Raw genomic sequence first — 12,492 nt, 5'->3', positions numbered from 1 at the left:
CATTTACGCAACACAGTGTCTCCAGCACTACGAGGTCTCTCTCGCTGGTAAATTATTGATTTAAGCGTCAAATTCAGTTATTTATATCATTCCGTTTCTCTAGGTTTGTTATGCTCGCTTATTGTGGCGCTTGGCGCTCTGACCGGCGCCTGCCCTCAGGAGGAGGAGGAGGAGTTGTGGGAAAATGAGAGTGGTTCAGCAAAGGACATGCTGAAATGTAATGTACCTGACGAGCATGAAGCAAGCGGTTTCCTGTAAGTCTGGAAATGTATTTGAAAATCCGGAATGGGGGAATATGGCGGTAAACTGTCAAATTACTAGAGACAAGGATACACAGAGACAAGGATACACAGAGACAAGGATACACAGAGACAAGGATACACAGAGACAAGGATACACAGACAAGGATACACAGAGACAAAGATACACTGAGACAAGGATACACTGAGACAAAGATACACAAAGACAAAGATACACAGAGACAAAGATACACTGAGACAAAGATACACAGACAGTCCTCAACTCGAAGGCGAGAACGAAGCATATTTGAAAATCATCTAACACAAAACGGAGCATTTACAGAATAATAAAAAAGAAGAGGAAGACGAATGATGAACACAAATACTAATGAGAAAGAAAACACACAAATGAGAACAGAACAAGAAAGTAATCTCATTGGTGTGATGATCCGACGAAGGCGCCTGCGGACCAGGCGGCCGAGGCAAGAACTCCGGCTGGAGTTCGTCTCCGTCGACAGACGAAGGATCGTGAGCTCACCTGCCGGCTTGTCCGTTCCTCCCACCGCAAGTCACTCAAGAAGTGTTGTCGTGATAACGCTCAGAAAATATAATATAGCGTTGTCGTTAACTCTGAGCGAACGGGAGGTAGGGAGATGGGCGCCCGGGGTGCTTGCCCTCATTAACTGAACCACGATCTGTACACTCAACATTTTTCGCTCGAATCAACCTCGGAAATGCTTGAAACTGTATGCGTGTTAGTGGCTTTGCAAGACTGTAACACCCAAACGCCAGTATTAGGTTCTCTCACAACCCAATGTTCTTTCTTGTATATAACGAAATAAAATAAAATTACAGATAAATCTCAGCATCCCATCATCTCAACCTCCTAAGACCTAAGCCTCTTGACATCAAAGGACCTCAGCAATCTAGCAACTCGATATCCTCCGGCTTCAGAATCCCAGCACCATGGCATCCAAAGACCTTAATATTCCTAGGAGTCTGACATCTCTTGATATCAAAATCACAGCACCTTAGCATCCCAAGACTCAACAGCCAGAGGCCGCGGTATTTAGACATTGTACGATCTGACCACACAAAGTTTCCGCTCAAATCAACCTAAACGCTTGCCTCTGGACCCCCCTCAACCGGACGTACCCAAGATGCTCTAAGTTCAGCAGGCCGTAGATCGCCCACACATTTACCCATCCACCAGAACAGAGACGACCTCGTGCTTCTTTGATGGCAAGTGGATCTCCATCGACCACCAAAGGCAGACTCCCTTCTCATATCCCGTTTAGTCTATCTCGTCGGGTGCAGGGAGAGAGGGAGAGAGAGAGAGAGAGAGAGAGAGAGAGAGAGAGAGAGAGAGAGAGAGAGAGAGAGAGAGAGAGAGAGAGAGAGAGAGAGAGAGAGAGAGAGAGAGAGAGAGGGAGAGAGAGAAAGAGAGAGAGAGAGAGAGAGAGAGAGAGAGAGAGAGAGAGAGAGAGAGAGAGAGAGAGAGAGAGAGAGAGAGAGAGAGAGAGAGAGAGAGAGAGAGAGAGAGAGAGAGAATGAGAGAAGAGAAGGGACGTATAAAAATTAATAAATTAACCATTTAAAACGAATGGAGGTCAAGCCTAAGCACGAGTTAAATTATTACGCCTTTTCCATTTTTTTTTCTTTTCTCTTTAGTCCAGGCTTGCAGTTTCCAGCGGAAACCCTGGCGAGTGGACGCCAGGCTGGGTCCAGGAGAAGGAAGTCGGCAAAAAGATGAATAGTGGCTTGTCCTGAGTGATTTTTAGTGCGGTCAAGCTGCAAAACGTCCGGTGAAAACAGCTAAGTAAAAGTTCCACTTTATTGCAAAGCCTCAGTGACGTGTGTTACAGCGAGGGGGAGCTTGTTGTGTGTCGCAGTTGCTGATGTTGCTTGGTGAAGATGATGGTGTTGCGGAGGATTTGCGACAAGTGATGCTCCCCATCTTTCTCATCCCCCAAGTACTCCCCCAAGCCTCACACAGCATCAGTCTTCGTATGATTTATCGTCCAGTTGAAGAAAAAAAAAAAAGAAGTCGCAATTCGCCTAATGTCCCGGGGTGCAATTGGGGAAATGTGTCCCTGGTGGGACGTACAAGGGGCTGGTCCGTGTTACCAGTGTCCCAGTGGTCAGCTATGGCAAGTATGGAGTCCTCTGTGCTCACACATTTTACAAGTCCATCTCTTCATTAAGTTCCTCCAATGCTTGTCAAAAATTTAAATGTCATTTACAAAGTGAGTCATTCATGAAAAATCAGTGTACTTGTGTATTTCTGTTTGCCAAACACATGTCGAAAATATTAGGCAGACAGTCCTACGAAATGTTCCACTCATTCTCTGTCCCATCCCAAGATGCCAATGAGGCGTAACCAATAGGAGGCGCTCTCAGCCCACAAGAACCAATCAGCGAAATGATTTGTTAAAAGAGAGAGATGAGGCTGGCGAGCTGACCAATAGGGCCAATGGGGGCGCGCGAGACTCCGCCCTTAGAGGCCAGGCCCCGCCCCATTGGCTCGCTTGTATGGAGTTAGTGGAGGACGTGTTGTGTGTTGTTAGTCTCGTGTATGTCGGACACCAGTGACCACTTGTGTCTACCGTGTTGGCCAGTGACCGCTCGGTGGCCAGTGTAGATGGGATGTGTAATTAGTGATAGCAACACTTAGCAAGGTACACATCACCGAGGTGCGATAGACCAGGCCTACACGCGGGAGTGGACTGTATTCATCTCTAGGGCTGGACCCCTCACACACAACAATGTCAGCCTACGCCCAATTCGGCTACACCTACCCTGCGGCGGCCTCACAGGTAAGCCCAAGGAACACCTGAGGGACACCTCGGGGCCCTCAAGGGGGTGCGGGCCCCTCACGACCCCTCAAGGCCCTGTGTTGCTCTGAGACTCACCCGTAAAAATGCCGTCTTTTTATATGCTTTGCGGTGCGCATGTCGCTAATATGAATCAATAATTCATATTTTTCCCCGCCCCCTTGAGTCGAGACCGATGCCAGATTGGCACTGAGGCGCTGGCACGGGGAAAAGGAGCTCTCAGACTCCCAATTAGCACCACTATCAACATTCCCGTCGCCAGATATATTCTCTGGTGCTGGATCGATCGGCGGCGGCGGCGGCGGCGGGTCGACCGCAGCACCTGGCGACGGGTGGCGTGTTCTCTACCACACGATGGGACCCTCCACACCTGTTCTCCACACCTGCCTCACACTTCACTCATGTTCCCGGCCTTCTCACACACCTGCCACCCTTTCCCGGGGGAAAGGTTGGCAGGGATCACGCCTCTCCAGGACACACGTGACACGCCCCCCTCCACCCCACGCCCAAGATGGGTTTCCCACCCTCACTAGAAATGCTATGAAAATAGAGTAATTAAGAGCTTGTAATGAGCGGTGGTAGTAATGGTCCGATATAAGCCAGGAAGGCAAGGAGGAGGAGGAGGAGGAGGAGGAAGATGATGAGACATCATCAGAAGGAAGGAGGCGAGGCCAAAGGTCACACACACACACACTAGGGGCCCTCTAACACAGGCACACAGACATCCTTCAATTATTCAAGCCCTACTCCCTCGCCCTAGCTCTCGCCCTCATCAATTTTCCCAGCTCTTTTTCAAAGCAATTTTTGCGACGGAAGACACTTTGAATTTCCGAGGGAAGACGACTCTGAAAGGTTGGCTGGCGTCTAGGGTCAAGTGGGGCCACTTGCCATCCAACCACCACTCACACCAGGGGGGGAGATATACACGCTAGGGGTAGACCCACGCTTGCTAACCCCCACGCCAGGGGGGAAGGAAGACCAACACCAGGGGCGACCCACACTAAGAGGAGGGCACATCAGGGAACGCCAGAAGTCCCGTCATACTACTCCTAATTCTGACAATGATGTGAATAATTCCGCAAAAGCATGCACAATTATTGATAATCTCGTTAATATATTATCCAAGCGACGCTGAGGGTAATCAAGCTGCACCTAAACCAAAGTGCAGAAGGCGTTCCATGAGAACTAATGCATGTAACTAGCAAACATTCATATACATTTTTTCTCCAATTCAAGTACGTATTTGCAAAATACCGATAACATATATAAATCAATCATTTTTGTTGTTATCGTTTGTTATTTTTTGTTATATATATCAATCATATTGAGTAACTCGAATATTCTAGATCGTTATATTGACAGATATCAAGTTTCAGTAACGCGGAATTAGTTAGAACGAGACAGTTAACAAAAGGCATGTCCGTGTAAATACCAAAATATGTAAACGAGAAATGTTGTACATTACTTTGACAGCCGTGTACAACCTCCCTTAGGTGTACAATTACTGGAGGGTACCTGCCAGGCCTTTGTACCTGTGGAACTGCCAAGCTTTAAATCTAATGGAGAGTACCAGCTCGGGCGTATCTCTGTACAGGAATATACCTGCCCAAACATATGTCTGTACTGGAGTGTACCTGTCAAGGAACCGTCCCTATACAAGTATTTCGCCATACCAGATATGTTCATTTTTTAGGATTTCCTCCTAGCATCCATATTGAGTATACCTCACGTCTGGTGTACCGCTCAAGGAGTGCCATTGGAGTGTAAACTCGCGTCGGGTGTACAGCTAGATATGCGCTAATTATAGCGTATCTGTCGCCATTTTCCAGTGTTCCTCTAGGAACTAATACTCAACTGCTGCTTCTATGGCTTATATGCAACTACTGCTTCAAGTATACCTGTTTACATATATCGCAAACTGCAAACCAGAGAGGAGAGTGCCTATCCAGTTGTACTTCTCACTATTAACGTGTACTCTTCACTATTAACTTGGACTTCTCATTACTAACATGTAACACACACCAGACCTGTACCCCTCGACTAGTATCATATACCTCATCACTAACCTGTACCTCACTACTAACCTGCACCTAGCTGCTGACCCGTACGTCAATAGTAACCTGTACCCTTCACCACAAACTAGTGCGTACAGATGTCGTCCCACGCGGTACAAACCTGCGTATATCAAAGCTAAACTGTGACCGGTGATTCACATCTCTATGGCAACACCAATTACCACTGTACAGTGCCATAAGACGAGTGCTGGCACTCGGGCCAGGTGTTGACCACACTTACCTGTTTAGCGTGGGTCTGGACCTCCGCTGCTGGGGCAGGCGCGGGTGCCTGATCCCTCGTGGGTTGGTTGGGTAGGCTGGTGAGGCACCAAGACAGGCAGCCAGGTAGTAATGGTTATTATGAGTGCGTGGCAGAATGCTGCGTGCGTGTGCATACGGAGATAACTATGCCTAAGCATCTATAACTACAAACTGATCTATTATTTATTTGAACTCGCAAACTGTGCGCCAACACGTGTGAATAAAAGATTAGTAGTGGCTGACGGTGGTGATGGCGAGTGTGTGTGTGTGTGCGTGTGTGTAGAGGATTACTAGCGGTGGTGGTGATGGTAGTGTGTGGGGAGAGATTGTTAGTGGTGGTGGAGAGTGTTGGGAGTGTGTGTGTAGGGGGAGACATTACGAGTGGTGGTGAAGAGTGTGTGTTGGGGTGAGGTTATTAGAGAATTTTGTATTAGAGGTGGTGGTGGAGTGTGTTGGGAGTATGATAAGGATTATTGCCGGGGGAGTATTAGGGAGGGATTAGTATCGGCGGCGTATAATAGGGATTACTAGCGGCGTGTGTTGCGGATGGATTACTAAAAATGGCGTGGCGGAAATTTTGTTGGTAAAGAGGTTCAGGGGAGTATTACTAGCAGTAGGTAGGGGGGTAGAGAATAGTTTTCTGACGTTTGAAATGGGAGATTACTCAAATTAGCGGAGATAGTGCGTTGGAATATGTAAAGGGGGGATAATATTACTGGTTATTAGTCCTACATAAGGTGTTGGTGTTTAACTAGAAATAGACTGAGATAATGAGATGGTTGGAACACAGAGGACTAGTGGTGTCGAGGGTGTAGGTCTGAAGTAGAGAAGGGATTACTGAGCGAATAACTTAAGAGAGGTGGTGGCAAGGCGAGTGTAGGAAGGGTCAGCTGGCGGTGATGTGACGGATGTGAAGGTGTTGATCATTTGCTGGTGTTGTCTAGTAGAATTGGCGATGCAAAGTTTGCGTTGTAATGCAGGGTAATAATAGCGATATCACGTTATAGCGACGATATTGGTGGTATGTAGAAATGTTGTATTTTGTATTACTCATGCTTGATGGTCTGATAATACTCATAATGTGACCGTATTAGCAGTATACTGTATAATAATACTAGCAATGTGACATGTGTCGGAAAAAATGACGATGGCGACGCCGTTGGGAGTTTGACGTTATGATCGCGTCGAGAAGCAACATGATTAACTAGCACTTGCGATGTGATGGATACCGGCAACGTCAGTATTTGATATTCGCGATGTGACAGTCTTTTATACAGGATATGACGGTCTGATATTGGCTCCGTGACGGGAGACTGATACCGGCCACGCGCCAGTCTGATGTCGCCATTTGACGGTCTTGATATTTACGTCGCGCCCTTAACGAAATTTATGATGTTACTATCAGGCGATGTGGACGATACGGTGGTCTTCACTTGGCGATGTGGACGATTCGGTGGTCTTCACTTGGCGATGTGGACGATTCGGTGGTCTTCACTTGGCGATGTGGACGATGCGGTGGTCTTCACTTGGCGATGTGGACGATGCGGTGGTCTTCACTTGGCGATGTGGACGATGCGGTGGTCTTAACTTGGCGATGTGACGGTGTTAGTGATATACAGGCGTGTGCCGATGTGGCAGTATTGGCGGCACTGGTAAAGCAATAGTCGTGACGTATTAGCGATATTCATTAAATGACAGATTTTATAATTTGGCGATTTTGCGGGTAATTGTGAAAGCTCTTAAGTAGGAACCGCCCAGAACGCAACTTGGAATTGATCAGGCTAGGAAATTACCAGAGTAACTTTAAACTCCACAAAACATAGCAACAACGTAACTTCGAACTGATCAGCCTGCAACTTGGAGCTGATCGGACTGTAACTTAGGACCGAACTGACTGTAACCTAATACTGACAAGAACACAGCCAGGTAGTGACGAGAACGCAACTGACAACTTATCTGATGCAGGCGGCAACCATTTTTTTTTTAATCATTTTCCCCTCGTTCTTCTCCCCTCCTCCCCCTCTGTACCTCACCGCCCCTACCCTCCTCCCCCTTTCCCCCCTCCAGCGGCAGGTCAGCCCTGGCGGACACTTGCGTCGCGTTGTCCAGTTGGTACCTGTGGTGGATCGCGCAGGTACAACTGTCCCTTTGTGCCCCATCCCCTCCCTCCCTCCTTCCTTCCCAACCCCCTCTCTCTTCTCTGCTGCTCCTGTTGGTGCCACACCTCCCACATGGCACTCAGTTCTTACCTGTGGCACTCTTAATTCATAAGTGAACAGAACGCTCAATCAACTGATCGCTGGTGGCTCTGGTCCATCACTTTGTGGAACGTTGAACAATTTCTCGTATATAGAGCACACGCTGGAAAATTTGGACATACACTCATGTATACAGGACAATCGTGCGTGCATTTGGTAAGTCTGGATCTTTGTGTTGTGAACATGGATATAAACAATCAGAGAGAGACCTTTGGTGTGTGTGTGTGTGTGTTAACCGCTCATTGCATCTATGTGATTCGCCCTGCCATTATACGTTCCTTGGAGCCCTTTCTAGCGCTCCTGCAGCGCTTGCTCAAGCACCTAAATTACATCATTCAATTCTACCAAGCCTACACCTCTTATAGCCCATTACACACCGAGTAATATATTTCCTCCAGCCTAGTCTACAATATAGTTAGTCCATCTTAACTGTCCCGAAACGCCTTATCAAATCTACATTATCCTGTTCCTGAATTAGAACCATTGTATCTCCTCTAATACCCATCCTTCATCCGTTCTTCCCATCCTTCGTGCCTCCTTCCCATCCTGTCTTCCACATACTCACCCTAACTCTCCTAACCCATCCAACACCCCGCTCCTGACCGCACGTGACCCTTGGCAGGTCAAAAGGTGGGTCATTAAGCAGTGATAATTGCCAATTGCTATAACCTAATTACTCGTGTGGTCGTCTGACGCCACTCTCGGGTCTTGCCTCCGAGGAAAGCTGGTCGTGGCGCTTTTGTAATTGGCGTTTACATTCCTTACGCAAGAGTCCTGCCTCCTCCAGGGCTTGATGTTCAAGATAGTTTAATTGAGCCTTTTTTTTAAGATTTGGCTAAAAGTTTTCATGGAAATCATTCTCCAAAACTGATGCTAAAGCAGAATGTGTTGTTTCATTCTAAGATTTGATACTGAATTTTGATATTAAGTACTTTTTTTTTATCCCTTTTCCCATTTTTTTTCCATCTCTTTTGTTTCCCTCATTGTGACCGTTGGTGAGCCAGCCTTCGTCGTCTGAACCTGCAACAGTCGGTACAGAATATTGATAGGACAATTCTCCTTCGGTATTAATGTTTAGCTCGTCTGGTCCTCCAGTTTCCTCAGGTGTTCCGCCGCTCTAATGTCTAGTTTGGTAAGAAACATATGAACGTTTTAAATGTTCTTCTAAAGATGGAACTTTAGAAGCAAAGTTAAGTCTTGAGTTTTAAGGGGGGCAAGAAATTTGACCTGAGAAAATAATTTTCGAAAACCCGAAGCAAATTCAACAGCGAGACCTTAACCTAAAACGAGGGATTCGACCTCTGGTAGTAATATTCGACCTGCGGGGTTTACGCGGTGGATATTTTCAAGGATTTGTTTATGATGTGGGGGAGAGAGGGAGCGTCTCGTGGGTTCCCATTTATATTCACGACCTGGGAAACAAAAATGTATTTTGACATGTGACTCTCCAAGGAACACCGTTGCCTTTATATTGGGTTGAGGTTTACTCTCTCTCTCCATATATAACATTATTTTTACTTTTGTTTTTAATGTTATCGTTAATATAGTTCTATTAATAATTGAATTTATTTTAATGGGGTGAACCAGTTATAGTAAAATTATTATTATTATTATTAAAATGATTAGCAACACAATTATTTATATTTTGATTAGCAGTGATATAATAATTGTTATTATTTACTAGGATTTGAATTATAGTTATCAATTACGAGTTTAAATTTCATATTTAAAATTATCGCTTAAAAGTTATTTCCATTATTATTATCATTTTCGTTAGCCTGTTATTATTATAAATATTTTTGTTGTTGTTATTATTATTATTATTATTAACAGAGAGTAAGTCACAATAACGAGGCTGAAAATTAATAACCCACTCTGAAGGCAACTCCATTTTTCGTTTATTATAATCTCTGTGTTTCTTCTTTCGTATTATTTTATTTTAGCTTCTACCTTCCTTCCCGCCTTAGCTTACTTTTTTCTCCTTTCGTCTCGTAGGGAGCTGTCTTTAACTCGGTTTTTATTATTTGATTTTTTCTTCTTGCACCTGACCTCCTATCTTACCTTATTTTGGCTTCCTGCCCACTACTTCTCATCACATGCCCGTGTCACCTCTTGGGTGGCTTAATCTTCATCAATCAATCTACTTCTCAGTCACGACTTGATAAGGGGTCCGGGACGCGCCCAAACACCGTCACTTTCCTTTCTTTTCTTATGTGTTGGTTGGGATATTTGTTTATTATTAATATTAATATTGTCATTTATCTTCCGATTTATATCATTTGTCACTGTAACATCGGGCTTGTCTTGCGAGACACAGATGGTGCTTATAATCTGTCTTATCATCGACACGATAGCCACCTCTTTCTTGCCGTCGGCTTTGTTTGTGCTCGGCACGATAGCCGAGCATCGAACCTCTTGCTATCGAACAGTCTGCTTTGTTTGTGGTTGACATGCTAGCCAGCTCTTCCTTGCAGCCTGCCTTGGTTGTGATAGACAACGTAGGTACTGTTTTCATGCAGTAGGCCGTGTTTGTGATCCAGAGAATAGCAGTTAGGTCATGCAGTGGGGTTCGGGAACGACACGTTAGTGACCTCACGCATGAGCCCCTGCTCAAATTATTTTATCTTTGTCGCTTGGTCTAATTTACAAAATATAAAGAAATTATTGGTGACCTCATTAGTAAATGTTGTTTTCGTAAATGCCTTCACTACGAAGACAAAAACATATGTAGTTAAATAGATTGAAACAACTTTAATAATAATAATAATAGCAATAATAATAATACGAATAATAATTATTGTGTTATAATAATACGAATAATTATTATGTTATAATAATAATATAAGCATCACAGTCACTTACCCCGCCACCTGGTGACGAAGAATACTAATACTTAGGGTGATGAATGACGGAGATAATAATGCAAATATGTACATCACAGGTGTGAATGATCCGACAGAATGATTGGAATGAGAACATTCCGACAATCGCCACAGGGGGGGGGGGATGTAATTCCGTATTCGTGGTTGTGAGCGAATAGCAGCCAGTTGAATACGAAGACTGGGAGGCTGGTTCTGGGTTGGGGGGGTTCGAATCCTATCTTGAGGCATCGTATATGGAAGATGGGATATGACGGATTAAGCCCTTAAAAACGGAGTCGTTGCGAGATAGTCTTTGCTTGGAGGAGGATTTGAAAATTATCTCAATTAGTTTTATTATTGATATCTATCATTTTAGTGTTAATTTATATTGCGTTAGTGCTATTATTAGTATTATTACTCATATTAACAATTTGCGTATGGTTATTTTCATTTAGATCATTTTTAGCGCTAGGATATTAGGAGTATTATTTAATTATTAATATTTCTTATTATTTGTTTCTTATTAATGTTAGTAGAAGTATTATCACCATCACTATTTTAGGTGATGATCTAATTATCTATTTATCAATGCTAGTGTCGATAGTTACCGTTAACAAAACTTTGAATGTTGTCTTTTGGAAAGGTGAACGTAGCCTCGTGTTAAGGAGACTCTCACTACCTTCACCTCACGAACACTCCAAGGCCTCGTAAAGGCTTACGAACACTACACCTCACGAAAAGACTTACGAACACTACACCTCACGAAGACTCCCACGCCTCGTGAAGACTTACGAACACTACACCGCACGAACTACTCCCACGCCTCGTGAAGACTTACGAACACTAGACCTCACGAAGACTCCCGCGCCTCATGAAGACTTACGAACACTACACCTCACGAACACTCCCACTCCTCGTGAAGACTTACGAACACTAGACCTCACGAAGACTCCCGCGCCTCATGAAGACTTACGAACACTCCCGCGCCTCATGAAGACTTACGAACACTACACCTCACGAACACTCCCACGCCTCATGAAGACTTACGAACACTACACCTCACGAACACTCCCACGCCTCGTGAAGACTTACGAACACTACACCTCACGAATACTCCCACGCCTCGTCTTGTCGGAGGCGTGTAAATGAAGCGAGTTGAATCATATTGAGGATAAGTTGGGGCGAGGGAGGTGGAGTGTTGTGGTAAGGTGTGTTGGAGAGTGGCCCACACCGCCATATATTTGTTGATGGTGGGGCTTGTTGTAGATGTTGCCGTTTTGTTATGGGAGGCGAGTATGTAAGCACCTAAATGTATTTACCTGCGAGTAGAGCTTTAGCTCCTAAACCTCCTTCTAAGGTTCAGAACAGAGCAGGGACGCCCTGTTCTGAACCCGTGTTGTCCAGAGTTATGTCGACACTGTGGTTCCATGTATTTTGTGATCTTATTTCTTAGCGCTCTTTAAACATTTTATGTGTGATGTTGGAGCTATTGAACTTAAATTTTTTTGCGTCTGCTTTACTGCCTCCTTTGTGAGGTGGCATAATCTCCGCTGTTTTAAGTATATCGGGGAAAACACCAGTATCTAGGCTCAGTCTATTAACAGATGTTTATGGCTTGTGATAGTGTTTTTTTACAATTCTTTGTGAATATAGAATGCCAGGAGTCCAGGTCTGGCGCAGAGTGCATGCTGTATATGACTATTTCAAAGTTCATTGGAGTTAGGATGACATGTGTTACATAGTTCGATGTTCATCTTGAGGTTATCTTGAGTTGATTTCGGGGCTTTTTAGTGTCCCCGCGGCTCGGTCCTCGACCAGGCCTCCACCCCCATGAAACAGCCCGTGACAGCTGATTAACTCCCAGTTGGTATGTTGGTTAGAATGTTGGTATAACATTCATAAAGAATTCGTTTGGATCACTGATCTTCAATGCGTTCAGTTGAATACTGAAAACTGAATCGTACTGTAGCGTCAGTATTTTACTC

At 44.8% G+C, this 12,492-nt stretch overlaps 1 protein-coding gene across 3 annotated transcripts in view; it reads left to right on the top strand.

Moving 5' to 3' along the window:
• Positions 1-2,817: 2,817 nt before the first annotated feature.
• LOC123749551 (homeobox protein caupolican) overlaps positions 2,818-12,492 on the top strand; it is a 258,164-nt gene continuing 248,489 nt past the window's right edge. For all 3 annotated transcript variants that reach the window (XM_069338693.1, XM_069338690.1, XM_069338692.1), the window contains exon 1: positions 2,818-3,055. In XM_069338693.1, coding sequence (XP_069194794.1) covers positions 3,005-3,055 — 51 coding nt within the window. In that variant the 5' untranslated portion in view covers positions 2,818-3,004. The remainder of the gene's footprint in view (positions 3,056-12,492) is intronic.

This window comes from Procambarus clarkii, chromosome 40, assembly GCF_040958095.1.
Source record: "Procambarus clarkii isolate CNS0578487 chromosome 40, FALCON_Pclarkii_2.0, whole genome shotgun sequence".
In the NCBI taxonomy this organism is placed as follows: domain Eukaryota; kingdom Metazoa; phylum Arthropoda; class Malacostraca; order Decapoda; family Cambaridae; genus Procambarus; species Procambarus clarkii.
Note: the sequence above shows the minus strand (reverse complement) of the source record. Positions and strands in the feature narration are given on the sequence as shown.